This window comes from Carassius carassius, chromosome 23, assembly GCF_963082965.1.
Source record: "Carassius carassius chromosome 23, fCarCar2.1, whole genome shotgun sequence".
In the NCBI taxonomy this organism is placed as follows: domain Eukaryota; kingdom Metazoa; phylum Chordata; class Actinopteri; order Cypriniformes; family Cyprinidae; genus Carassius; species Carassius carassius.
In genome coordinates this window covers 4,982,762-5,009,795 of record NC_081777.1, presented here as the reverse complement: position 1 = coordinate 5,009,795, position 27,034 = coordinate 4,982,762, and the positions used below count along the sequence as shown (strand labels likewise).

The following is a 27,034-nucleotide window of genomic DNA, read 5'->3' as shown; positions in this document are numbered from 1 at the left end:
TTATATATGTTTTTTCGTTTATGTGCATGGTACAGTAGGACCTAAATGAAACTCATTTTGTCAGACGGATAGTATATGTATGTTCACATTATTAGTTTATTCGGTAGTTTATTTGAGTCTCGTCGCGCGACCTGTGTTTTCCACAAACGTCACTTCCGGTCGGTCTGTTTATCCTCTCTGGTTTCTGTGTTCGCGCTGCTCAGTTGGCAAGATGGCGTCGGAACCGAACAAGACAGAAATTCTCACCATTTTTAAACGTTTGCGCTCCATACCCACAAACAAGGTAACGCACCAGGTTTTGTTGAAATGTATCTGTTAATGTTTATAGTATCGTTCTAGCCTGTTGTGAGAAATCCGTGTGTTTGTTTCGTGTGGGATTACGTGTCATTTGTGTGTCGCTAAGCCGGTGCTGATGGGGCCTGGGTCCCGTCAAACACATCATGTTTACTGTCAACATCACATCCGAAACACACCTGTTTCCAGCTGTCAAACACTAGTGACTTAATATTAATAAACTAATCGGACTAAAGCAGCTGTTTTGAAAGAAATCACTTGATCGCGGGTTTACCGGCTCTGTGTGTTAGACGGGAATGACGCAGTGGCGACGGAAAATGACTCATCCTGTAATAATGTAGCTCAAAACCCACGGAGTTCTAGGTGGAGTGTCCCACACATGGAGCAAACTCATGAATATTCGTTAAATATGTATATTAGGACATGAAATCTCGAGTTAATATACATTCAAATGAGTTGGAGGCGTTTTGAAACTGTGTTTATATATAATGAGTAGGATATAGGGGTGTAAAAATCACGGTTCGGTACATACCTCGGTTTTAAAGTCACGGTTCGGTTCATTTTCGGTACAGTAAGGGAAAGAAATGCAAACATTAAACTGCAGGTTGTTTATTACTATAAACTTTTTTTAACAATTTGTTTACACTTTTTTTTAAATACTTTTTAATAAAATATATATAAAATTAAAAAAGAATAAGAAATAAAATACTGCTGCAAAGTTCTCCATTAAATAAAATACTCTCAGTCTCAAACCAATATCATATAATAAAATATAATGAAAAATATAAACAAATAACTATGATTACAGTGCAGCATTAACAATCCCAGCTTGTAGGCCTGCTAATATTTAAAAAATATATATAACTTTTCCGAAGTGTAAAGTGCAGCATGAACAGTTTCAGTTTTTAGACCTGCTCAGATTTTATTGCGTCGGACCGATCGGAATTAAAGAGTAAAGGTCTGTTTAAATGCCGACTGGAGCTGCGTTTGAATTACAATCGTTTTTCCCTAGTTGTAGTGATGTTCACACTCGCGTGATGCCTTTTGAAAGCATTAGGCTGGTGACACACTGGCATATTGCACCTGTCAAACATAGTCTATTTTGCCGTCAATACTGTTGACGGTGTCCTTAATCAGTAGGCTTTATATTTATGCTCAACATGAAGTATGGATATTGTTGTCATGAAGACAAGATCCTGGTCTGTCCTGATCCTGATCCTGCGCCTCGGCGGTCTCCCTCTATGTTACCTATAGTAGCAGCAGCGCGCCAGCGCCGCGTCAGGCACGATTCTGGTGTGTAAAGACACAAAAAACGCGAAGCAGCCGTCACTCAGCTGACACGCAGCAGAAACGCCACGCTCACGCCACACAGCCAGTGTGTCACCGGCCTTAGAATCGGCTGCAAGGCGGGATTTGCGCTGAACGCGGAGACTTCCGCCACTTAATATATTCGTTTGGAAACACGAAAATGTACCTATGTTCCACAAACAAAATATTGCATTCGGTACACACGTGCACCGTACCGAAAGCCCTGTACCGAAACGGTCCGGTACGAATACACGTACCGTTACACCCCTAGTAGGATACGTAATGAAATTGTATGTTTGTTTTCAGGCCTGCTTTGACTGTGCTGCTAAGAACCCGAGTTGGGCCAGTATTTCGTATGGCGTGTTTCTGTGCATTGACTGTTCTGGGATACATCGCTCATTGGGAGTGCACTTAAGCTTTATCAGGTCAGTCTGGATCGGTTGTTTTTCTCTCTTATTAAATGATGCCATCATGTGAATGTCTGCCAGTGTTTTTATTCATCCGTGGTGATACAGAGGGTCACATTCATTCGTTAGGCAAGAGTTCGAGGTTGAGTTAAAGTGTAGAATGTTGTCTTTTCAGATCCACAGAGCTGGATTCCAACTGGAGCTGGTTTCAGCTGAGATGTATGCAGGTTGGAGGAAATGCCAACGCGGTTAGTTCTTCTTTTCCTACCCTAAAATATCCATGCAGTTGCATCAGTTGTGCCTTTAAAGATTAACCTATACTGTAGAAACTGATTGTTACATCACTCCCATGTTTTCTTTGTGCACAGATGGGTTTTTTCCGCCAGCATGGCTGTACCACCAATGACACCAATGCGAAGTATAACAGTCGTGCGGCTCAGATGTACAGAGAGAAGATTCGACAGCTTGCTAACGCTGCGCTCTCCAAGTATGGCACTGATGTGAGTATTCCAATCTCATGCTGTTGCAGCATTCTCGCTGCCTAGATGAACTATGTCCCGTGGATTTGTTGTCAGCATTGGTTATTAAAAGATATTTAATGTCATGCTATTAACATGCACTAAAAGCAGAGTTTTTCACAATGGTTTTGCATTATGATTTTACATTGGACATGATGCGTAAACTTGTATTACAACAGGCCTGTGTTCATAAGAAACATGTTTAGAGTCTGAACCCCAGTTATTTAAAAAACTACACATCTGTGGTCATCACAAACCATGTTTATTCTTGTTGCAAATGAACTTGTATTTAGTCTGGGTCATTTGTGTTTTGATGTTGAACAGTGTTTTTGTGGATGAGTTTGATTGAACTGCTGACAACAGACACTATATATTATTGTATATGTGATTGACTTGTTATTATAACTAATTATAACTTATTATAACTATTATAACTAACTATTTATTTTTCATGTATTTTATTATGTTGCTTTTTAGTTATGTAATGTACGTACCTCAGTGAGATATTTGGATTTCATCTCTTGCTATATGCAGCTGTGGTGTTTGTGATATTGAATAAACTTTGAACTTGAGTCACTGAACAAACTCCACCTTACACAGAAGTCATTAGCTTTATCTTCCCAGACTCACTAGTTATGAAAACACAACAGACAACCAGTGCATATTTGGAGATCTGCATTCAGGGCATTTATTTGATTTTTGTCATTCAGCTGTGGATTGACCACTCAGGCTGTGCTCAGCCATCACCTGTAGAGAAGAGAGAGAATGACTTCTTTGACGAGCACACACAGGTAGGACACAGTGTTGTGTGTTTTAAATTGTAAATGAGCTTTTATGTCTTATTTATTTATTTAGTTCACAGTCAGAGAAACCTAGAAATATCAGGGAATTATGTATTGAACCCCTTTACAGAGACTTTGCAACAGATTACATCTTTATCTCTTCTGACCAACATAATCAGTCTCTCAGTATGTTTTTCCCCCAATTTTGGAAAGTAATAGTAATGAAATAGTAAAATAGTAAATAAAATAGTAATAGTAATAAAAACCTACTATTGTGCTCATGCAGATATGTCGTTATTATTATAGCTTGATGTGTGGAATTTGATAATCGTTCTGTTACCTGCAGCCTGCCAACAGCTGGAACATGGCGTCCCCGTCCCTAACAGATGAGAACGGAGCCATAACCCCTCAACTGGAGCAGAGCAATCCTAAGAGTTCAGACACCAGCACTCGTGAGTGGACTGCATTACATATCATAACGCATGCGTTTCATTGTCAGTACTTTACATTTAATCATTTCTCGTCCGTGAGATGCAGAGTCTGAAGAGGGTCCGAGCATTGAAGGACTGAGCACAAGTCCTAAAGCCACAATAGGTGAGTGTTTACCAGATTGTGTGTTTGAGTGCTCAGGCAGAATGTATTTTATCATCACAACTTCCCCATGTTTCTGTTTCTCCTTTCATCACCCATTTCCCCATATTATTTTGGAAGTACTTTCTCACCAAACATTGATGAATTACTTAAGTAAGTCAAGCTCCAGGACCTGTTTGGAAGACTAATGAAGTATTCCATATACCAACCTTTTTTATGGACAACAACAAAAAGTGCTTGTAAAATTGCATGGTTTAAAAAACACTTTATAAATATGACAAACGCATAACTACATACTTAAGTCTCATTAGAATATTTTTTGTGTGCAATAACAAGCCAGTAAATGTAGTTCTGCAACATTCTTTGCAAATGAATCAAAGCCTGCTGTCTATTCTGTTAATGTAGATGACTCGATGAGATTGACGTCTGAAGAGTCTCCTGAAGGTGATTTGAATGGTTTTTAAATGGCAGGATGCCTATTGGCTGATGATCAGAATGAAGCAGCATGGTTCTGCGCTTGACTGACACTACATTTGAGTGTGTGCGCCGCTTTGGCTCCACCCCTTCCTCTTTATCATAATATTCCTGCAAAGCTGCTCATAATTTATAAGCTTGGTGTTACTGTAAAAATAATCTACTGCTTTTAAATAATAATGCATTCAGATCTATTCAGGGTATCATCAGGGACTGTGTATATATTGCACTTACACAGTTGTTGACTGGGATTTGATTTAATTTAAAATTGAGAAATTCAGTGCTGATCAACATTATGAAACATATGCTGTTAATAGAGCTTAAAGCCAAATGTATAATTCAGTTTTGACACAAATGCATGCATGCAGACTCCATTTGATAGCATGCACACTGGATAGTTTCATCCTTGTCCAGTGTGTGGGAAATGTATTTCTCATTTCTTATTAGCAATAAAAATGTCTTTACTGTACTCAAACAAGAGTTTATCATCAAAAATATGTAAATGTATTACATTACACTTTTTTTTTTACCTTGGGAATGAATGTTAGAAGACTAGTGGCTGCTGCTGTGTGGGTGTTTTAACACTTGGCTGAAGGAGTGATGGCAGATTTGTCATCTTTCTCTGTTCTGCCTGACGTAATCAATCTTTTAGTTTTTTTTTTCTCTCTTTAGTAATGTCACAAATGCTATCATGGATTTTTTTTCTTATGCTATTGGGGAAAATAGGAACCCCAAAGTTATATTTGTTTCCATTCAGCACTTTATCACATTTCTAAGAATCCAAGAAATGTGGAACAGGTCCAATGTTGTTTCACATGTGTGAGGTGGGCACACTTAATTTATACTTTATACATATTCATACCATTCTTTATAGTTTAAAACACACAAACTGAAGTGTACTTTGGGCTGCACTTCTGTTGAGCCTGAAACATTGCTTGGAATTGATTGTTTTAATGTCTACAAGCATTTCTGCTATTATTGACCTCCCTAGTATCTGTACGTATTGCAGAACCAACCTATGCACTGTATAATTATTCTTATTTACGCAGTATTTACCAATATTTACCAGTATTTACCAATATTTACCAGTATTTATCTTACTCTTATTGTGGGGCACTTTTTGTGGCCCAAGTTTTTCTCTTTATTTGAACAGATACAGAAAAATGTTCAATTGTCAAAAAAAAAGTCATCTTTTCTGAATCAGGAGAAAAAAATATAGAGATTAAACACTGTTTACAAGCGGAAACAGTTTTGTGGATTTTGATGTTTTAATTAGCTGTTTGGACTAAGTTTGTAGCATTGTGTGTGTGTGTGTGTGTGTGAGAGAGAGAGCTATTCCTTAAACTTAAAATTGGCATATTTTACTTACTTTCCCATAGTTGGTGTATAAAGTTGCTCACTCACTAAAAAAAGTGTTATGTAATGAGTTTTCGGTAACACTTAAGAATAAGGAAACACTTATTCATGATTAACTATGACTTTTCCCTCAATAGAGTCCTAATTTTCTGCTTATTAGTAGTTAGTAAGGTAGTTGTTAAATGTAGGTATTGGGTAGGATTAGCGATGTAGAATAAGGGGTTAATATGTGCTTAATTTCTACTAATAAATGGCTAATATTCTAATAATATGCATGCTAATAAGCAACTAGTTAAGAGACCCTAAAATAAAGTGTTACAGAGTTTTCTAATCTCATAAAGAGCTCCAAGGCACTTTCCATTCTGGACCCAGATCTCATAGCATGGTATTTCTGAGGTGTTTTCCAGTCTGGATTGACTTGTGTCTGGAATGAGATTAGAGCGGCTTTTCATGGTTGATCAGGATGCAGTTGGTGTAAATCTTAAGACCAATTTCAGCATTTGTCTCAGCACAAAGCTTCCAGATGCCCTAATTTTCTGCTTAATTATGTAACTTGCTGGTTCAGTATTCAATAATAACGCTGCATGGATGTTCCCAGTGTTCATGTGTACACTTTAAACACACTCTTTCTCTGATAAGTGAATTGATTGTGTGAGATGTGACCTCTTCTCTTTCCTCTGAGTCATGATATTCCTCAGTGCACTGTAGGCTCTGGCCTCTATCGCCATGCACTAATGATCCTTGTCTGGAGTAATCTAGGAAGAAATAGTTTCCTGTTTACTTTTCTCTGACTATGCTGTCTGTTTTCAGAAGTGAAACCCTCCATTATTGGAAAGAAGAAGCCAGCCGCTGCAAAGAAAGGGGTATGTATGTGAACAATCGGTGCTCTGTCACTTCCTGTTAAGGGAATTGTGCTTCCTGATCTTGCAGTGTTCAGTTTTTGTCAGTAGGCGTCAGCCTTGCAGCGAAGATACTCACACATGTCTGCATTGTGGAATCTTATAATCGTAGTTAGACAAATGCAACGAATGTGTGCTAATAGACTTTTGTTGGTGATTGATTGTCATTTTGGTTTGTTTCTTCACTTAAGAGTTTCAATGAATTTCATCAAACCTGTCAACATCATGTCTGGGTGACTGGGTCATAATTCATCTGATAATCAAATTATATTTCACTTAGATTTATCATGCTTTCATAACTCTATAATTAGACTTTTTTTTTTTTTTTTTTTTTTTACATTACGGTACTGTAATTTTTAAATGAATTAATAAAAATGGTACTGTATTTATATGTACTGTAGTTTGTAAATTTTATTTTTACTATATTTGTGTCTGTGTGTGTGTGTGTGTGTGTAAATGTACATTTTATTGTATTTGTATATTTTGTATTCTATTGATCTGTGTCACACACACACACACACACACACACACACACACACACACACACACACACGTGCCGGTGTGTCTGACTGATCAATAGAACAATTAGAATAAATAGTGAAATGTATAAATGCAATTCACATTTGTGTGTATGTATATAAAATATTTTTAGCATATGTTTAGTATTTATATTATAGTATGTACTCGTTTACGGGTACTACTTTGTTCATAAATAAATGTCTTTACACTCCTTTTTTTTTCATATTGATTTTAGCTTGGTGCTAAAAAGGGTCTTGGTGCCCAGAAGGTGAGCAGCAAGAGCTTCACTGAGGTGGAAAAACAAGCCCAGGTGGCAGAGAAAATGAGAGAGGAACAGGTCACTGAGGCCAAGAAACAAGCCGAAGAGTCCATGTGAGTCTCCAGATGCCACAGATTCACAATCTCTTGGACATTTGCAGATGCTGGAAAACTGAAATGCTTTTTCTTAAAAGATTTTGATCAGAACCTACTGAATGGTCAAGCGTGTGGTCGAGTAAGATGATGGCTCCACGAACAGTGCAATCAGAGCTATAGCTTAGTTTTTTTCCCTCCACATTTCTTACAGAGTGGCCTCGATGCGACTGGCCTACAAAGAGCTGGAGATTGACAGGAAGATGGAGGAGAAGAAACTGAAGAGCCTTGAGGGCAAGAAAAAGGAACAGGCGGAGAGGCTGGGCATGGGATTCGGCAACAGGAGGTAAAGACACGGCGACAACCTCGATTTAACCACTGTCATGTTAATTACATCACTCCCCTCAAACATGACATCACTGTCTGCATCTCACAGCGATGTGTCTGTTTGTTAATTTTATTGTACATTCGGCTTAATGAGGCTGATATGATGTGACTTTGATCGTCTGCAGTGCCGTGTCTCATTCCGTGATGGCTGAGATGCAGGTGATCGAGCAGGAGACCCCGGTCGGAGTCAAATCCTCTTCTCGCTCTAAGCTGGACATGTTTGATGAGCCCGGCTTCGCCTCCGGACCGCCCAAGTATGTCTGATTCAGACACCATTTGTGTATGATACAAATCACACACATGCTAACACACACAATCATTGTGATCTCAGGTATAAGGACAATCCCTTCACTTCAGGAGACAGCTTTGGCTCACGGTGGGACAATGACGGAGGATCCTCGTTCTCTTCCTGGGCTCTGGAGAAGGAGGAGCCTAAAGACAGCGAGGTCACCATCTCAAGCATCCAGCCAATCGGAGAACGGTTTGTTGAATAACGTCCTGATGCAGTAGACAGTGATTTGATTTGTGGCCGTTTTTATAACCCTGTAACACCATGTGTCTCAGGTTGCCCAGCCGACGGAAGCATGAGGTGTCTGTGCCTGTCACAGAGTCCAGCGAAGCACAACAGAAGTTTGCCAATGCTAAAGCCATCTCATCAGACATGTTCTTCGGCCGTGAGAGTAACCCAGAGGTACAGTGAGCCCACCAGAGCTTGAGTTCTGAGACTCGGACTGGCAGTTTGACACTTGTTTTTTTTTTTCACTTTTTTTTTTTTTTTTTTTACGTTTTATTTCTATTTATTTTGTTCAATTAATAATAATAATCACTAAAAACAGCAAAATACATACATAAAAGTATATGACATTATACATATATATATATATATATATATATATATATATATATATATATATATATATATATATATATATATATATATATATATAAGCAATATTTTGATAATTAAAAGTTTAGGATTACTATTTTTGACTCAATTTAATTCTTGCTATATAAGGAGTATGTGTCAGCAACTGAAGCTTTTTTATTGTTTATTTAAATATGTTATTTTCCCCCACTAGTATGAAGCAAAGACTCGTCTAGAAGGCATGTCTGGAAGCACCTCCATCAGCTCTGCTGACCTGTTTGGTGATGGCAGTGTCCGTTCCTCTGGTAAACACTTTAAAGACTTCTTCAGTACTGTTTACATCATGCTAATTAGATTATAAAATGGAAAAAAGTCCTATATTTATTGGCGTATTATATAACATGACTGTGGCGCTCTGTTTCGTTCATGTACATCGCTGTAGGCTCATCAGGATTTGAAAACGTGCTTCCCTCCGGTCCGGACATCGCTCAGTTCAAGCAAGGTGTGAAGACTGTTGCAGGGAAGATGGCAGTGCTGGCTAACGGAGTTATGAACACCATTCAGGTGAACGCACACATTTCAGTCTTGACTATATACATGTAATACGTCCACAGAAGCTGTATTAACTCCATCTGATCATGTGTGTTCAGGATCGCTATGGATCTTACTGAAAGGACTGCATTTGAAAGAAACAGAAGTTGCATTACAGGACACACCTCACTGCTGATTGGCTCTGGTCTGTCTTTGAGAGAGAGAGAGAGAGAGAGAGAGAGAGACCAAGACCTGGGTGCTCTCAGTCTCTCCCCAGACCACTGTAGACACTCTTGCTGACAGTATTTAAATTTCTTTTTGAGGACTCGTTTTATTTTCAGATAACAGCAGAAGCCCTGGGAAGAGTGTAAAGTTTGTTTTCAGAATCGCAGTGCTTTCTGTTCGAACTAACAATCCGGTTTTCTCTGCCATGTACCGGTCTTTGATTTCAAATAGGTATGGATTTGAAATGTATTCTGTCTGGAATTAAATGTATAACTAAACTTAGAGCGCTAATATGTTCTCATGGCTTTCTTTTTGTATTTTAACGGTATCCGAAGACCTTGGTTCATTCGGTGAACAAGGAAAGGTAACCCCATATGGTATATTTATACATTTGGAATATGTTGAGCCCTTTTCCTAAATGCGATCTATTAGATTTTGCTGCATTGTCATGATTTGACGTTATGACACAGTTTGAGTGACCTATGTGATGAAATAACAGTACTATTGTGCAATATGTCCAGGCAAGTTAAGGACGAGTTCTTGAGGCTTTTTGTAGATGTTTGAGCTGACCGATGATTTTAAACTGAACCCTGTTTGTTTTTGCATGCCAGCATAAGCCGAAGACACTGGTGCTGGATCCGATTTCCAGCATTCACTCATATTTACAAAGAAAATGCTCAAGAAGCCAAGCGGTTCGAGGAGGTTTGCAGCGATGTGATTTAATCAACAGCAATTTAACAAGACGCCCTCAGTTTAGATGATAAAATGACAGCTGACAGCTTAGTTATTTTATATTTAAAGTTCACCCACTGTCGTCTGTTTTCAGGTAATGTGCATGTGCAGTTCTGTTTCCTAGTACATGCATTACAGCCTTTCTTTACTCTTCTATTGGGTTAATGCCAGACCGGGAGCTGGCGAATGGTATTTGTCTGCCTGTCCATTTGTATCCCAATGCTAAATTTGAAAATAAAGAACAATCCAACAGTCCTCTGGAATAAAAGCTATTTATGTAGCCCTTTTGAGAAGAATCTATTGAGATTTGTGTGAATAAAGATTGAAATCCCGACAAACAGCTGTTTAAGACCTTCATTCAATAAATGCAACAAACATTTTATGACAGAAGGATTGCAGAACAAACGAGTGGCAATGGAATAAGTAATGCACACAAAGTAAGTGATGACCTCTTAAACTCTAATTAAAAAAATGTCAGCAGAGTATTGACCTGGCTGATGTTAACCCTGTACAGCTTACTGTCACATTTGCCTCTAAATTATCAACATGATCAAACAACCTGTTGTACACAATCTGATACATGCCTTTATTTTTGCACTATTATTTAATATGTCAGGCTTTATAGGGTTAAAAGGGAGTCTGAATGTGGGTCAGGGCTTTGATGTGCTCTTACTCAATGGATATCTTTCATCCTGTTGCGCAGGGGCTCCCAGACTGGCCTCTGACCTCTCCATTTATTCAGCCCTGCCAGAGAAACGGGGATGTCTTATAAAACACAACTGTTCTTGGATCAGATTTAGTTTGATAGCACTCCAGGCTTTACGATGTTCCTGATTCCAAAGGCCTTGATTCTAAAGTCTGTTCAGGAGCGGTAAAGGACCCTTTGATTACAGGTACAAAAACACACATAAATGTCACCATCTGTTATTGCATCAATAACGAGGATCTACGGCATCTACATACAAACAAAAGATCAATGTAAGCATAAGTCCTCTTCCAGTCTTATTTGCATAGCAGTTAAATTAATAGGGTGATCAGAAAGCCGCATTATCCCTTTGTAGGCCCTCTGTGTCCCTGGCTTCTCATCCATGTCAAAGCTTTGGATTTGCTTAGTCACACAATCAAAGAATAACAGGTTTAGAAACCGCAGACTGGCTGTATTCGGTAAATATAAATGGAGCCGATTAGTGTAACAAACAAACAAGAAAAAAAACTGAAAAATGGGGATTTATGGCTTAAAACATCCTCTGAATTCACTCATTCAAATGCACATGAAGACTCACTGAGTAAATACAATTCCCTTCTCAGCTTCAATTAAAAGTTCAATTAAACGCAGACGTTGCTCGTTCACAGCTCAGCTGATATGATAGAACAAAAGTGATTGAAGACTGACAGATAAAATGAAAGAATGACAGTACAAAAGAATGATAAATGGATGGATGGATGGATGGATAGAATTTATTCTTGGAAAAAATAAATATTGTGGTGTCTAACTTTATAGATCTTCCCCATTAGAAAGAGCAGTCTTCATTTGAGGTTTTATTGATGTTTTATTGAAGAAAACTGTATTTGGATAATTATCGTTACTGTTTTATCGCCCAGCACTACAAGAAGTATTAACCCCCTTTGGCCGTGTGAATCACTTTTAATGATGGATGGATGCACTTTTTTGGACTTTAAATTCTCAACCATTCACTGTCACTGTAAAGGTTGGTGGAGCCAGGACATTTTTCAGTATAACTCCGATTGGATTTGTTTGGAAGAAGAAAGTCATACACCTAGGATGGCTTGAGGGTTGGGAAATTGTGCAGTAATTTTTGGGGTGAACAATCCTTTTAACTGAGAAAACCAGCTGTTGACTAGTTTTGGATATCACTCAAAATCTTCTATTGTGATATGATCCAACATTCCTGGTCTTGGTGTGTTGCTAGTCGTCCCATGATGCATTCCGAATGACAAATGAATCAGAAATAACAGCATGTTATAAAACATTTAACTACAAGTCATTATAATAAAAGTATAATAAGCATATTGGATTTAAGGCTCTTTAAGACTCCTGGAATACATGAGACATCAATGCAAAGATTTAGTTTTAAAGAGCTGACTATGGATCACAAATGTAAGCATAATGGACAATCAAGAGTAGAGTGGTCGTGTATGATGCTGAATGGGTTTATTTTGAGATAATGACCAGCTCGCTGTTCATTATCCTGCTTATTATACAACCATTTACAATGAAATATTTATTGGAGCTTACAAATGATAAAATATTCAGAGTGCTGATAAAGCGCAATTGCTTTTATTGTGAATTGTGCAATGAAAATTTCATTTGAACCGGCAGCTCTCTTAGCCAGGATGTTCCTGGGGCAGGTGGGCCTCATGTCAGAGGCCATGAAGGTAAAGAGCCCCTCTGGGCACCAGTAAGAGGTTGGGCATGGGGCTAAGCTATTGTACAACCTCAACGCCTGACTGATCAGGGCCTCTCCGATCAACAGAGATGCTGTGAGAAAAAGAAAAAAAAAGTCCACTTACAGTAGGGGAAATATTTATTTGATCCCCTGCTGATTTTATAAGTTTGCACACTTATAAAGAAATTAAGGTTCTGTAATTTTGATGGTAGGTTTATTTTAACAGATAGATACAGAATTTCAACCAACAACTCAAGAAAAAAAACATTTTAGATTAGAAATTGACTTGCATTTCAGTGAGTGAAATAAGTATTTGATCCCTAACCAACGAGAAAGAATTCTGGCTCCCGCAGATTGGTTATGTGCCCATGTGGAACACAGATTAGTCCTGTCACTTTAAAGGGATACCCAACCCCAAAATAAACATTTTGACATTAATCACTTACCCTCATGTCGTTCCAAACCCATAAAAGCTTTGTTTGTCTTCAGAACACAATTTAAGATATTTTGGATGAAAACCGGGTGGCTTGAGACTGTCCCATTGACTGCCAAGTAAATTACACAGTCAAGGTCCAGAAAAGTATGAAAGACATAGTCAGAATAGTCCATCTGCCATCAGTGGTTCAACCGTAATGTTATGAAGCGACAAGAATACTTTTTGTAAGTGAAGAAAACAAAAATAATGACTTTATTAAACTTTTCCTTTGTCAACAGTCTCCTCTGTGTCTCTCCATATCATCTGCATATGCTCTTCTGTATAGAAGTCTTCACTGTGCACCCGAGACCCGTCGACCCAGGACCCGACCCGGGACCCGTACCGGCCGCACGGGTTCGGGTCTATATTTTAAATGATCAGCCGAGTCCGGGTCAGGTCCGAATCTATTACCTGAGGTTCTGGGTCTGTTTAACATTGTGTGCAATACCCGTGCGATCAGAGTCATTGGACTCGGAGAACACCTGGCCGTGATCAGACACTGCTTGTGTTTTTTGTAACTTGCAACTCGTAAAATTAGAAAAAGAAAAGTGTGAGCCAAAAAAAAGTGATCTCTCTCGCTCTCTCTCTCTGCCGTTAGAAGCAGAGCGCGCAGACTCAGAGTTAATGCAAGTGCCCGCATGGTAATAATCCTTGTAGACTTGACACACTTATATTTAATATATTTCAAATCAGCGATCTGAGGTGAACTGTAACATGAATGTTTTCTATGACGCTCAAATTGCGTTAAACATATTTTAGGTTGATACAGCTAGCACGCATGTGCAGTCTCCAGCATGTTTCATGTTTCTATGGCAACCAGTGAGGGACACTTCGACCACCAAACTGCGCTTTACATTTTCTCCCATTTTTATAATAATATAAATGAACCGTTTAATCTTAAAAGCTTTTGTAACAATTAAACCGTCATAATCATCGGGAAGAAGGAGGCGGGAACCGGCGGACAATCAAATCAAACTTTAATTACAAAATAAACACAAAACAGCGCGTAAGCCCCACACGGACAACTGACGCGCACAAATCAAATTCAAAACAAAAAACTAAAATCCAGGCCTGGTCCTCTCTCGTCCGCCACTGTCGTCGCTCCGGTTTTATATCCCTCCATCTCCTCCGTGGGACTCGAGAACGGTGGGTCGAGCAGGAGTCGCTCATTCCCAATCACTCCACCAGCCTCGCTCCTGTTCCCACGTCTCCCATGTCATTTTCGGTTCCCAGACACGCTGCCGCTCGGCCCTCCACCAGCTGGGTGATCTCCTCTGCGGTGCCTGGCGGTGGCACTGGACGAACCTCGGCGGACGGCACGACACTCCTCCGCCGCACGGTGGACGGCGACGGCTCCTCCGATTTTGGGCAGCCGGCAGGAGTCCCCCGTTCCCTGCTCCTCCGGATTCCTTCACGGGGGCAGCAGGCTCTGGCCCCCTGGCGAACTTTGCCGACTCCTCCGCTCCCTCACGGATGGCAGCCGCCCCTCCTCATCACGGGCGGCTGACAGTGAGCTCACCCGTCCCCGGCAACTCACTCCAGCCCACCGCCTCGAGCGTCCATGGCGGCACACTCCCTCGCCTGCTCGATGGCACCGCGGAGTAACCACAGCGGCGAGGGATCTTCCCTCCTTCTCCCGGGCTTTGGCACCACTCTAACATTTAAACCTTCATAATCATCGGGAAGAAGGAGGCGGGAACCGGCGGACAATCAAATCAAACTTTAATAAAAAAATAAACACAAAACAGCGCATCAGCCCCTCACGGACAACTGACGCGAACTAATCAAAATCAAAACACAAACTAAAATCCAGGCCTGGTCCTCTCCCGTCAGTCACTGTCGTCGCTCCGGTTTTATATCCCTCCATCTTCTCCATGGGACTCGAGACCGGTGGGTCGAGCAGGTGTCGCTCATTTCCAATCACTCCACCGGCCTCGCTCCTGTTCCCACGTCGCTCGGCCCCGCCGCACTCGTCACAGTTTTATTGGTCAGATTCAGACTTGACGCAGAGCAGAGAGCACAGAGATGATAGCAAATAAATAACGTCAGTGGCGTTATTATAGTTCAAAAGGGCAAACAGTCGAAGTTTTTATGCAAGTTAACTCGAGTCAGAATGTACATGTGCACAGTTGCATTTGTCATCCGTCACCATGACATCAAGTGGACTCTTGAAGCTGAAATAATGAGTGGATTAAGCTTGGACTTGGAATAACGAGAGGAATAACATGGATAACTTTATTGTCCGAGGATTGTAATGCAACACAGGCAGTCAGGTAAAAGGAAGAGAGACTACGGCTCCTTAAATTAGGTAAGACAAAAAGGTGTATTTTTTGCAACAGGTTTATTGACTTGTAATAGCAATTTAAGGTGGAATATGTGACAATCGGGTCCAGTCGGGTCTGTGTCTTCCCGGCGGGTTTGGTTCCAGCTTTCAAATAATATACGGGTCCGGGTAGGCATTTCTCGGATCTACATGGGTTGAAAGAAAACAGTGGATCCTTGTAGCGTGGCTGATACAGAAGAGCGTACGTAGCATACGGTGATATGGAGAGACACAGACGAGACTGTTGACGAAAGAAATGTTGAATAAATTCGATATTTTTTTTTTGCACAAAAGGTGTTCCCATCGCTTCATATAACCCAGATTGCACGTCTGATGGCAGATGGTGTATTTTGATGATGACTTTCATACCTTTTATGGACCTTGACACTGTTATTTACTTGGCATTCTATGGTACAGTGAGAAGGGTCCCGGTTTTCATTTAAAATATCTTAAATTGTGTTCCGAAGATGAACAATGCTTTTCTGGGTTTTGGAACGACATGGGGTAAGTGATCAATGACAAAATTTTCATTTTGGGGTGGAGTATCCCTTTAAGAAGTTACTCCTAATGTCATCTCATTAGGTGTATAAGACACCTGTCCTCATAATCTGTATCTTCCATTCAAACATCTCCCACCACCTTGCAAGACCAAAGAGGTGTCAAAGGATGTCAGAGACAAGATTGTAGATCTGCACAAGGCTAGAATGGGCTACAAGACCATCAGCAAGAAGCTTGGTGACAAGGAGACAACTTCGGAAATGAAAGAAATACAGCTGGCTTCTGTCTGGAGCTCTGTGCAAGATCTTGCCTCATGGGGTAAGGATGAGGTGAGGGATCATCCTCGAACTACGTGGGAGGAGTTTGTTAATGATCTTAAGGCAGTTGGAACCACAGTCACCAAGCAAACCATTGGTAACACACCACGCCTCAATGGACTGAAATCCTGCAGAGCCTGTAAGGTCACCCTGCACATGTACAGGAACATTAAAAATTTGCTAAAGAACATCAAAATGATTCAGAGAAGGCTTGGGAAAAAGCGCTGTGGTCAGATGGGACCAAAATTGAGCTCTTTGGCATTAAGTTGACTCACCATGTTTAGAGGGAGAGAAATGACCCCAAGAGCACCATCCCTTGAGTCAAGCCCTGAGGTGAAAACATTATGCTTTGGGGCTGTTTTTCTGCTAAGGATACAGGATAACTTCACTGCTTCTAGGGACAAATGGATTGTACAGTCTTAGATGAGAACCTCCTTACCTGAGCCAGAACACTGAAGATGGGTCATGGATGGGTCTTCCAGAATGACAATGACCCGAAACATACCACCAAGGCAACAAAGGAATGGATCAAAAACCTTCCTGGGATGTGTACAAACCCGGTGACCAACTACAAAAAACATCTTACCTCTGTGTACTAAGTCATGTTTTCGTTGGGGATCAAATACATATTTCACTAACTGAAATGCAAATCAATTTCTAACCTTTATATAATGTTTTTTTTTTCTAGATTTTGTTGTTGGTATTCAGTCTTTATATGTTCAAATAAACCTATCATAAAAATTAAAGACACTTCATTTCTTTGTATGTGGGCAAACTTACAAAATCAGCAGGGGATTAAATAAATATTTTAACCACTGTATATCATATATTTCAACTATTTTAGTTCTAGATATTATTAGGAAAAAAATAATTAATTAAATTAAATACACTTTTATATAGGTGCCATTTCAAACAATGATCATAATCAAACATTACAATATTTTTTTAAAGTATATTTCTTTGAATTTCATTCATTGAATTCAAATGATAACTCTGCATCCTGCTTGCCAATTCAATTCAAATTCATGAACTTTAATACATTCTCAATTCAGTTCTGCAGGCGCACAATCCTGACAGTTTTTTAATTTTACATTCGAAAAAAAAAAAAGAACAAAGCAAGTTACCTAAAATCAGTCTCCTGTCCGGGTTTTCTAACCACAAATGGGATGTCGATATAGGTTCTATCTCTACCCTTCTCCCAGGTCTCCAACGGAGGAGCTTTGAGAACATATTTGTCAATTACTGCAAATGGGCCAAGAAAAACAACTTTGACTGGAAGATGGCTTAATTCATCGGCTGCCCATGCTGGGTAATGCTGCCACAGATTGCCTGAGTCAGATACAAATCACTGACATTAATTCAACCACAGACCCATTTCTGATATATGACTACCATTTAGAGAAATTAAAGCTCATTGGCAGATTTTCATTGGGAATTCATTGAGCATTGGGCGAGATCTGGCAGCCGGTCGAGGTTTGATGATTTATCAAAGAGAGTTTACGGAAGAAAGGGCCAATAGGTTGAGGCTGCTGTTAGCCAGCCGTGACTCTGCTGCTGCTTTGCTGTGGAAGGTTACAAGCTCGGCCATAAATTTCTCACCTGAAGGACTTGAGCGATGTGTAGTCCTCTGAGGCAGATGCCGTTCTTGCAGCCAGTTCTCCTCAGGAATTCTAAGTTGTCTTTTTCTGCTGACTTCAGGGAAGCATTATACACATACGAGCCGCTCGTGTCCTTTGCCTAGTGGAGACATAATCAAAGTCCAGACCGAAGTTCCTCCTTATGATCACACAGGGAGAGAAATGCTTAATATACATTAGCAAGACTAACCCTAGTGAAAAAGAAGTGTGCTTAATTATATTGAATGGCACTTGTAGTACATCCAGACAATATGTTATGATATTAATGAGGTAAAGGCCACCTAAAGCCTTGTTCAGACTTACAGCCCAAATCCGATTATTTGTGTATCTGACTGGATTCTGATTTAAATATTTTACTGTGTATCGCAACTGTTCAGATGGGATTTGTGTGTCCCGTGGTGCTCTTTCGTTTTACTCAACGACATTGTATTGGTATGCAGTTTGCAATAGAGATGTTGTCTTACAATATCATGCTGGATTATATAATGTCTTCTGTGCTGTCTTACACTTCCCAACAACACAACCTTGTTTCTACAAAGACATTCAGTGTTTTCTACAAACAATGTCTGACGTGTTTGCATTTTACGTGGCATAAGTAACTGACACAGGCAAAGAAGTTATGCAAAATCCGATCTGGGCAGACAGACAGACTGAAATGCGATTTGAATAAGTTTTCATGTGTTTTTTTTTTTTTGCCATTCACACTTGTGAAATATGATTGGATTCGAATCGCATATATGCACAAAAACCAGATTTGGACTGACAGTCTGAACAAGGTCTTAGGTGTGCTTAAAGAGTGTACAATTTCATGACTGTTTCTTAACACATTTAAGAACACTTTTAAAAAGTGCACTTTATAATAATGTCAAATTAAAAGTTTTTTTTTTTTTTAAATCATGTTTAAAAACCTTTTTTTGTTTTGGTGTCCTTGTACCTTTAGGTACTGAGTAATATTAATCAACTACATGTACTTACTACATGGTTATTGGTTAGGTTCAGGGTTTGGCTTGTTTAGTGTCACTTGCATGTTAATATGTCTAATTAATTGTTATTATAATAATAACAATGTAGAACATGTAACAAGGACACCTTAAAATAATACCAAATCTGGTGTTGTGTTTAAACTACATTTATTTTATGTGTTTACTAACATACTCAAGCACATGTAATTCATTTTCATTTTTATTAAAGTGATAATACATTTACATAATACAAGTACATAGTTTAACATAGTTACATAGTTAAAACTACATATCATAAACCAACACCTGTATCTTGATATGTAGTTTAAATGTCCTGTGTTCAACTGCATCATTGTAAATGTGTATTTACAAATATATTTAAATACATGACTTACAAGTTTCAGTACAAATAACATTAAAGTATCATTTATGTTTATCATAAATGTGTGTCAGTACATTCAGCAGTACGATTTAACCATATTTCAAAATCAATAGACGCAATAATGAAATTACATTTAAAGATTTATTTAAGCCCTACTTAAATGGGTCAAAAATAGTTCAACTGCATAATAGAAATTTAAACTATAACACATTTTTCATTTGTTAATAAGATGTATTTAAGTGTCTAAAAACCTCACATTCAGTTCACACTTACATATATTCTTAGATACTTCAAAGTTATATATATATTACTTATAAATATATTAAAGTACATTTTTCCAGAGTATGTATTCTTTTTTTATTTATATAAATTATATTATATATACATCTTTTTCACAAGGAAAGGTTTCAGACACAAACGTTAGCCGTGCAAATGTATTTTGCTGGCCATATAAACAGCATTACAGGTTACAACATTGCAAAGGCACAGCAAACACAAATTTTGGTGCAAATTTATGGCAAATGTGACTATAAAACATGTTTGGCACATGTTTCCAGATATGGGTGTGTAAAACACTGCAAATGAACATTTCGGTCGATAGGTAGTGCTTTGTTTATTCTCCATGATTTGCTTGCGATTAAACTTTTTTTCTTGATAAACTTAACACAGTCAGTCACTTTGTCTTGCGAGGGAATAAAATAAGTCATAGGAACAAATTCTTAATCCATGGCTATGGCATCTTTTATGTTTTCCCCTTTAAGTCATGTCTGTGGCTCTGCATCTAAATTGTCAAATACAGACAAAATGTCATGAGTTAACGTGACCAGTTGATAGAAAATTTGATAAATGTCTGATAAAAGAATATTGCACCTGTTCATTAGATCCTAAAGTGACAGCAGCATAATATACCTGCTGCTGTCTGTGCCATTAATGTGAATCAAACAGCTCACTATTCTTGACTGAATAACCTTTTGTAGCTTTAATAAGAATAATTGTGTATTTAATTCATGCAGTGATGACTGAAATGTTCCCTCTAAGCTGCATGCTCACTTCTTATGTCCGGGCCGCGTAGAATGAATAATATTTCATACACAGGACATAAGCAAAAATGAGTTTGTAAAGACATTTGATCAAATTCTACCCCTTCGTCCCAATGTACAAACATACTATCCATCCTAAATAGTATGTGAGATTAGAATAGGTGTGTCCCAAAGCAAAGCATGTTGAAAAGAGTATGCCAAAGTCCACATATGGTCTACCATTTCAGATTTTTGAAGTGTGTATCTGTGCACACTCTAAATACAAAACTCCAAGACACAAGACAGTTACACACAGGTTGTAAGAAACTAGTCTGCCCCAACCCAGATTCCACTCCACAATAGATGTTTGATCATGCTCCTTTCCCAAAATGGCTTAATTAATATAGAGGAGAAGAAGTTGACAGTAATGCTGTTTCTGCTCCATTTGGGATGATCACATCCTGAGCAAATGGTGACCAACTATAGAACTGGACTAAATGTGGGACACTGAGAACCATCTCAGACAATGGGGTGTCAGAATTTCATTAACCTACAGACCACAGCTGTTACAACAAAAACAACTTAATTTACATTAAGACTAGTAAATGGTATAAAAGGTTTGAGTTTAGGATGTTCAGGGTTCATTCTGACTCCACTGAACTGACTTAAATGATTTTTAAATAGAATTCCTAGGTAAGAAGCAGCACTCTAAATGTTTTATTGAGTAACCTAAAATGTGCTTCATTTTTTTGCATAAAGGGTCAAATATAAATAACATATTAAAGTTAAAAGTTACGAGAGGGAGTTGTTAGTTATTAGAGGGAACTCTATCTGAGAATAACCGGAACTTCAAAGGAAGTATATACAGTCGTGGCCAAAAGTTTTGAGAATTACATAAATATTGGAAATTGGAAAAGTTGCTGCTTAATTTTTTATAATAGCAATTTGCATATACTCCAGAATGTTATGAAGAGTGATCAGATGAATTGCATAGTCCTTCTTTGCCATGAAAATTAACTTAATCCCAAAAAAACCTTTCCACTGCATTTCATTGCTGTCATTAAAGGAGCTGCTGAGATAATTTCAGTAATCGTCTTGTTAACTCAGGTGAGAATGTTGACGAGCACAAGGCTGGAGATCATTATGTCAGGCTGATTGGGTTAGAATGGCAGACTTGACATGTTGAAAGGAGGGTGATGCTTGAAATCATTGTTCTTACATTGTTAACCATGGTGACCTGCAAAGAAACGCGTGCAGCCATCATTGCGTGGCATAAAAATGGCTTCACAGGCAAGGATATTGTGGCTACTAAGATTGCACCGAAATCAACAATTTATAGGATCATCAAGAACTTCAAGGAAAGAGGTTCAATTCTTGTAAAGAAGGCTTCAGGGCATCCAAGAAAGTCCAGCAAGTGCCAGGATCGTCTCCTAAAGAGGATTCAGCTGCGGGATCGGAGTGTCACCAGTGCAAAGCTTGCTCAGGAATGGCAGCAGGCAGGTGTGAGCGCATCTGCACGCACAGTGAGGCCAAGACTTCTGGAAGATGGCCTGGTGTCAAGAAGGGCAGCAAAGAAGCCACTTCTCTCCAAAAAAAACATCAGGGACAGATTAATCTTCTGCAGAAAGTATAGTGAATGGACTGCTGAGGACTGGGGCAAAGTCATATTCTCCGATGAAGCCCCTTTCCGATTGTTTGGGGCATCTGGAAGAAGGCTTGTCCGGAGAAGAAAAGGTGAGCGCTACCATCAGTCCTGTGTCATGCCAACAGTAAAGCATCCTGACACCATTCATGTGTGGGGTTGCTTCTCATGCAAGGGAGTGGGCTCACTCACAATTCTGCCCAAAAACACAGCCATGAATAAAGAATGGTACCAAAACACCCTCCAACAGCAACTTCTTCCAACAATCCAACAACAGTTTGGTGAAGAACAATGCATTTTCCAGCATGATGGAGCACCGTGCCATAAGGCAAAAGTGATAACTAAGTGGCTCGGGGACCAGAAATTTTGGGTCCATGGCCTGGAAGCTCCCCAGATCTTAATCCCATTGAGAACTTGTGGTAAATGCTCAAGAGGCGGGTGGACAAACAAAAACCCAGTAATTCTGACAAACTCCAAGATGTGATTATGAAAGAATGGGTTGCTATCAGTCAGGATTTGGCCCAGAAGTTGATTGAGAGCATGCCCAGTCGAATTGCAAAGGTCCTGAAAAAGAAGGGCCAACACTGCAAATACTGACTCTTTGCATAAATGTCATGTAATTGTCGATAAAAGCCTTTGAAACGTATGAAGTGCTTGTAATTATATTTCAGTACATCACAGAAACAACTGAAACAAAGATCTAAAAGCAGTTTAGCAGCAAACTTTTTGAAAACTAATATTTATGTAATTTTCAAAACTTTTGGCCACGACTGTATATATATATATATATATATATATATGTGTGTGTGTGTGTGTTTGTGTATATGTATGTATATGTGTGTGTTTTAAGGGTTTTTCAAAGTAAAGCACAGAACAAACAAACAACATTGTCTCAGACTCCACATGCACCCATAAAAAAATATATAAAAAAAACATATAAAATCCTTGACATAAATTATAATACCTACAGGTTCAGTAAACAGTCAATCGTCTGGAATACCCAAAGGTAATGTACAACTAAACCCTCACAGGAAACATTAGTGGTCGGTTAAGCAGCTAATCTGTTTAAATATCCAAGAAACGTTCCCAAACAGCAGAAAAACTTTTCAAAAGAGTTAGTCCTCAGAAATCGGAGTCTTTCCACTTTTATGACAGAGATCTTATAGATTATAAATAAAAATATATAATAATTGGAAGGCTAGGGGTGTGTTGTGAAAAGCCAAAAATAGCAAGTTCCATTGCCAGCAGAATAAGCCTATTATAGGCCTTAGAGTACAGTCGTGGCCAAAAGTTTTGAGAATTACATAAATATTAGTCTTCAAAAAGTTTGCTGCTAAACTGCTTTTAGATCTTTGTTTCAGTTGTTTCTGTGATGTACTGAAATATAATTACAAGCACTTCATACGTTTCAAAGGCTTTTATCGACAATTACATGACATTTATGCAAAGAGTCAGTATTTGCAGTGTTGGCCCTTCTTTTTCAGGACCTCTGCAATTCGACTGGGCATGCTCTCAATCAACTTCTGGGCCAAATCCTGACTGATAGCAACCCATTCTTTCATAATCACTTCTTGGAGTTTGTCAGAATTAGTGGGTTTTTGTTTGTCCACCCGCCTCTTGAGGATTGACCACAAGTTCTCAATGGAATTAAGATCTGGGAAGTTTTCAGGACATGGACCCAAAATTTCAACATTCTGGTCCCCGAGCCATTTAGTTATCACTTTTGCCTTATGGCACGGTGCTCCATCGTGCTGGAAAATGCATTGTTCTTCACCAAACTGTTGTTGGATTGTTGGAAGAAGTTGCTGTTGGAGGTAGTTTTGGTACCATTCTTTATTCATGGCTGTGTTTTTGGGCAGAATTGTGAGTGAGCCCACTCCCTTGGATGAGACGCAACCCCACACATGAATGGTGTCAGGATGCTTTACTGTTGGCATGACACAGGACTGATGGTAGCGCTCACCTTTTCTTCTCCGGACAAGCCTTTTTCCAGATGCCCCAAACAATCGGAAAGGGGCTTCATGGGAGAATATGACTTTGCCCCAGTCCTCAGCAGTCCATTCACTATACTTTCTGCAGAAGATCAATCTGTCCCTGATGTTTTTTTTTTGGAGAGAAGTGGCTTCTTTGCTGCCCTTCTTGACATCAGGCCATCTTCCAAAAGTCTTGGCCTCACTGTGCGTGCAGATGCGCTCACACCTGCCTGCTGCCATTCCTGAGCAAGCTCTGCACTGGTGGCACTCCGATCCCGCAGCTGAATCCTCTTTAGGAGACAATCCTGGCGCTTACTGGACTTTTTTTTTGGATGCCCTGAAGCCTTCTTTACAAGAATTGAACCTCTTTCCTTGAAGTTCTTTATGATTCTATAAATTGTTGATTTAGGTGCAATCTTAGCTGCCACAATATCCTTGCCTGTGAAGCCATTTTTATGCAACGCAATGATGGCTGCACGCGTTTCTTTGCAGGTCACCATGGTTAACAATGGAAGAACAATGATTTCAAGCATCACCCTCCTTTTAACATGTCAAGTCTGCCATTCTAACCCAATCAGCCTGACATAATGATCTCCAGCCTTGTGCTCGTCAACATTCTCACCTGAGTTAACAAGACGATTACTGAAATGATCTCAGCAGGTCCTTTAATGACAGCAATGAAATGCAGTGGAAAGGGATTAAGTTAATTTTCATGGCAAAGAAGGACTATGCAATTCATCTGATCACTCTTCATAACATTCTGGAGTATATGCAAATTGCTATTATAAAAACTTAAGCAGCAACTTACTCCAATTTCCAATATTTATGTAATTCTCAAAACTTTTGGCCATGACTGTAGTTTATAGAGTTTGAAACACACAAAAATATAGTCAAAGATTACAATTTTGTAAAATTATAACAATTTTATCTCTTATTTTCCTAGAAATTCCCTGTGAGGTTTGGATTAGATGCATGCCTCACTGATAATGGACCTGCTATTCCAATAGTGTATGATACCGGAAATGTGGATTACAACAAAAACTTGTACGGTCCCAATTCAAGACATATGTCAAATTCTCTTTAGCCTGTTTAATTCACATTTTTTAAATGTTTAAATTTTGTTGGGATTGAATCAGTTTAATGAATGAAAGCCATGTCATACTGTATGTGTTACATTCTCTGCATTTCCTTAGAAATATTTATTCATCGCATTCAGAGTCTTTAATACTGAAGGGGCAGCCATGGCTCTTTGTTCAGGTGTCAACCCAACCGCCTGTCACATTGAACATGTGAGTTGACAAAATATTCTGGATTTAAATTGATGTCTATGGACAGCATTTGTGACATGCTGTTAATCACCATATAATGCATTAATAGTAATTCATTTACAATGGAAATAAAGTGTCTGTAGATGCGTTTTGTTGTTTGTAATATACTCATATTGTTACAGTTCTGTATTGGTGGAGGTGGACACTTTCCTGAAGCCACCCCTAGACAGTGTGGGGACTTTACAAGATTTGACTGGGATGGATATGGTACTAATAAGGGATGGAGTGCTTCCAAAGAGATAACCGAGGCAGCTGTGCTTCTCTTTTATCGCTGACATTCTGGTCAATCTATAATCGCCATCTTCCTTCATTCCGAGAGATTAACATTAGAATGTTAGATACAAAATTATTTGCTCAAATGTGTTTCTTTACTATACTATATACATATATATGGCAACTGAATTGTAACTGAAAAATCAGATTAGACATTTATTGAGCTTCTGGTGGTTCATATTTTATACCTCCTCTCAATGTTCATGGGTTTCTTTGGTTCATTGGTTTCAACTGTTCAAAATTAGAAAATTAAACATATTATGTTCAAATAATCAATACTACTGTCTTTTATTTGCTAACCTGTGAAGGGCTGGCAAAATCAATAATGGAGCTAATAATACTGGAATATCTTACATCTAAGAATTTTTTTTTTTTTTTGTAATAGAAATAATTTTTCAATTATCTGGAACCTGCAGATGCCAACATTATGTATATACAGAAATGGGACTTTCCCATAAAATACATAGTTTAAAAAAACACACTTCGGGAGAAAAAAAGAAAAAAAAAAAGTGACATGACATCATGCTCTGCTTTTAACCCATCCAAAGTGCGCTCTCTCTCTCTCACACACACACACACACACACACACACACACACACACACACACACAAAAACAGCAGTGGGCAGCCATTTATGCTGCGGCGCCCGGGGAGCAGTTGGGGGTTCAGTGCCTTGCTCAAGGGCACCTCAGTCATGGTATTGAGGGTGGAGAGAGAACTGTACATGCACTCCCCCCACCTACAATTCCTGCCAGCCCGAGACTCGAACTCACAACCCTTTGATTGCAAGTCCGACTCTCTAACCATTAGGCCACGACTTCCCTGTTAAGCAGATCTCATATTAGATAAGATCACTACGCTAATAAAAAGTCTCTGTGGTGTTGGTATAAAAGATAGCAATGCAAAAAGAAAGATTTTAGACTTTTGATTCATTGTCCTTTATTTTTTCATAGTAAACACTTGGAGTAACCATTTTGAGAATATTAACTGGAAAGTGACATGGACCTTTAATAACAAAAAACAAAAATAATATGTCAACATTAAAGTTAGTTAAATATACATTAAAATGATAAACTTCATTTATGTAAAAATTTTTTTGGAGTGATGTTGATGAAATCCACTATATTTGAAATTCTTAGATTATTAGATAAATAGGTTATTTTTCAAATACGTTAAGCTTTGGAGCTAAGTGAACGTGAGGATGGTCCCATAAAAGATCATCATTTAAAGCTATTAGAAGAACTATGAACATTCACAAAGGCTTTAATTCCTCTTTCCAATGGCATACCCTATTCAACATGCTATGTTCTGGGACACACTCATTCTAATCTTACATATTATGTAGGATTGATAGTATGAACATTGAGACGCAGAGTAGAATTAAATCAAATGGCTTTTCCAACTCATTTTTGCATCTGTCCATATCTGTCCAGCATATATTTTCACGTGCGCAGCTTGGAGGGCACAGTTGATTTCATTTGAATCTTTGTTCTATGCAGTTGTTACTGACTTGTTTACTTGCAATCAGTAAGCTTGAGAACCTTTTACTTAGATTATTT

The 27,034-nt window shown here is 38.8% G+C and overlaps 2 protein-coding genes across 3 annotated transcripts; both read left to right on the top strand.

Annotated features, from left to right (window-relative positions):
* The first annotated feature begins 125 nt into the window (after window positions 1–125).
* LOC132101251 (ADP-ribosylation factor GTPase-activating protein 2-like) lies at window positions 126–10,494 on the top strand. Of its 2 annotated transcripts, XM_059506040.1 has the most exons (17): window positions 126–283; window positions 1,909–2,027; window positions 2,185–2,257; window positions 2,378–2,509; window positions 3,238–3,318; window positions 3,656–3,761; window positions 3,847–3,903; window positions 4,306–4,344; window positions 6,541–6,593; window positions 7,384–7,520; window positions 7,714–7,845; window positions 8,012–8,140; window positions 8,218–8,367; window positions 8,451–8,577; window positions 8,966–9,056; window positions 9,194–9,315; window positions 9,402–10,494. In XM_059506040.1, exons 1-17 carry the CDS (start codon window positions 212–214, stop codon window positions 9,420–9,422), a joined length of 1,641 nt encoding a protein of 546 aa, XP_059362023.1. In that variant the 5' UTR covers window positions 126–211; the 3' UTR covers window positions 9,423–10,494. The 2 variants fall into 2 exon arrangements, with proteins under 2 accessions (XP_059362023.1, XP_059362024.1); XM_059506041.1 differs by lacking the exon at window positions 4,306–4,344 and having other exon boundaries at window positions 127–283.
* Window positions 10,495–12,594: 2,100 nt separating this feature from the next.
* LOC132101838 (intelectin-1-like) lies at window positions 12,595–25,493 on the top strand. Its single transcript, XM_059507052.1, has 4 exons — window positions 12,595–12,636; window positions 24,819–24,919; window positions 25,092–25,164; window positions 25,326–25,493. The coding sequence occupies exons 1-4, from the start codon at window positions 12,595–12,597 to the stop codon at window positions 25,476–25,478; spliced, it is 369 nt and encodes a 122-aa protein (XP_059363035.1). The 3' UTR covers window positions 25,479–25,493.
* Window positions 25,494–27,034: the final 1,541 nt, after the last annotated feature.

Excerpts from the sequence above, each read along its gene's own strand:
- LOC132101251 (XM_059506040.1), top strand. The coding sequence starts at position 212 with ATGGCGTCGGAACCGAACAAGACAGAAATTCTCACCATTTTTAAACGT. Across the intron at positions 3,762-3,846 it reads GAGTTCAGACACCAGCACTC|AGTCTGAAGAGGGTCCGAGC; the intron begins GTGAGTGGACTG and ends CGTGAGATGCAG. Across the intron at positions 4,345-6,540 it reads GTCTGAAGAGTCTCCTGAAG|AAGTGAAACCCTCCATTATT; the intron begins GTGATTTGAATG and ends GTCTGTTTTCAG.
- LOC132101838 (XM_059507052.1), top strand. The coding sequence starts at position 12,595 with ATGTTCCTGGGGCAGGTGGGCCTCATGTCAGAGGCCATGAAG. Across the intron at positions 12,637-24,818 it reads TCATGTCAGAGGCCATGAAG|AAATTCCCTGTGAGGTTTGG; the intron begins GTAAAGAGCCCC and ends TTATTTTCCTAG. Across the intron at positions 24,920-25,091 it reads GTGGATTACAACAAAAACTT|AGTCTTTAATACTGAAGGGG; the intron begins GTACGGTCCCAA and ends CATCGCATTCAG.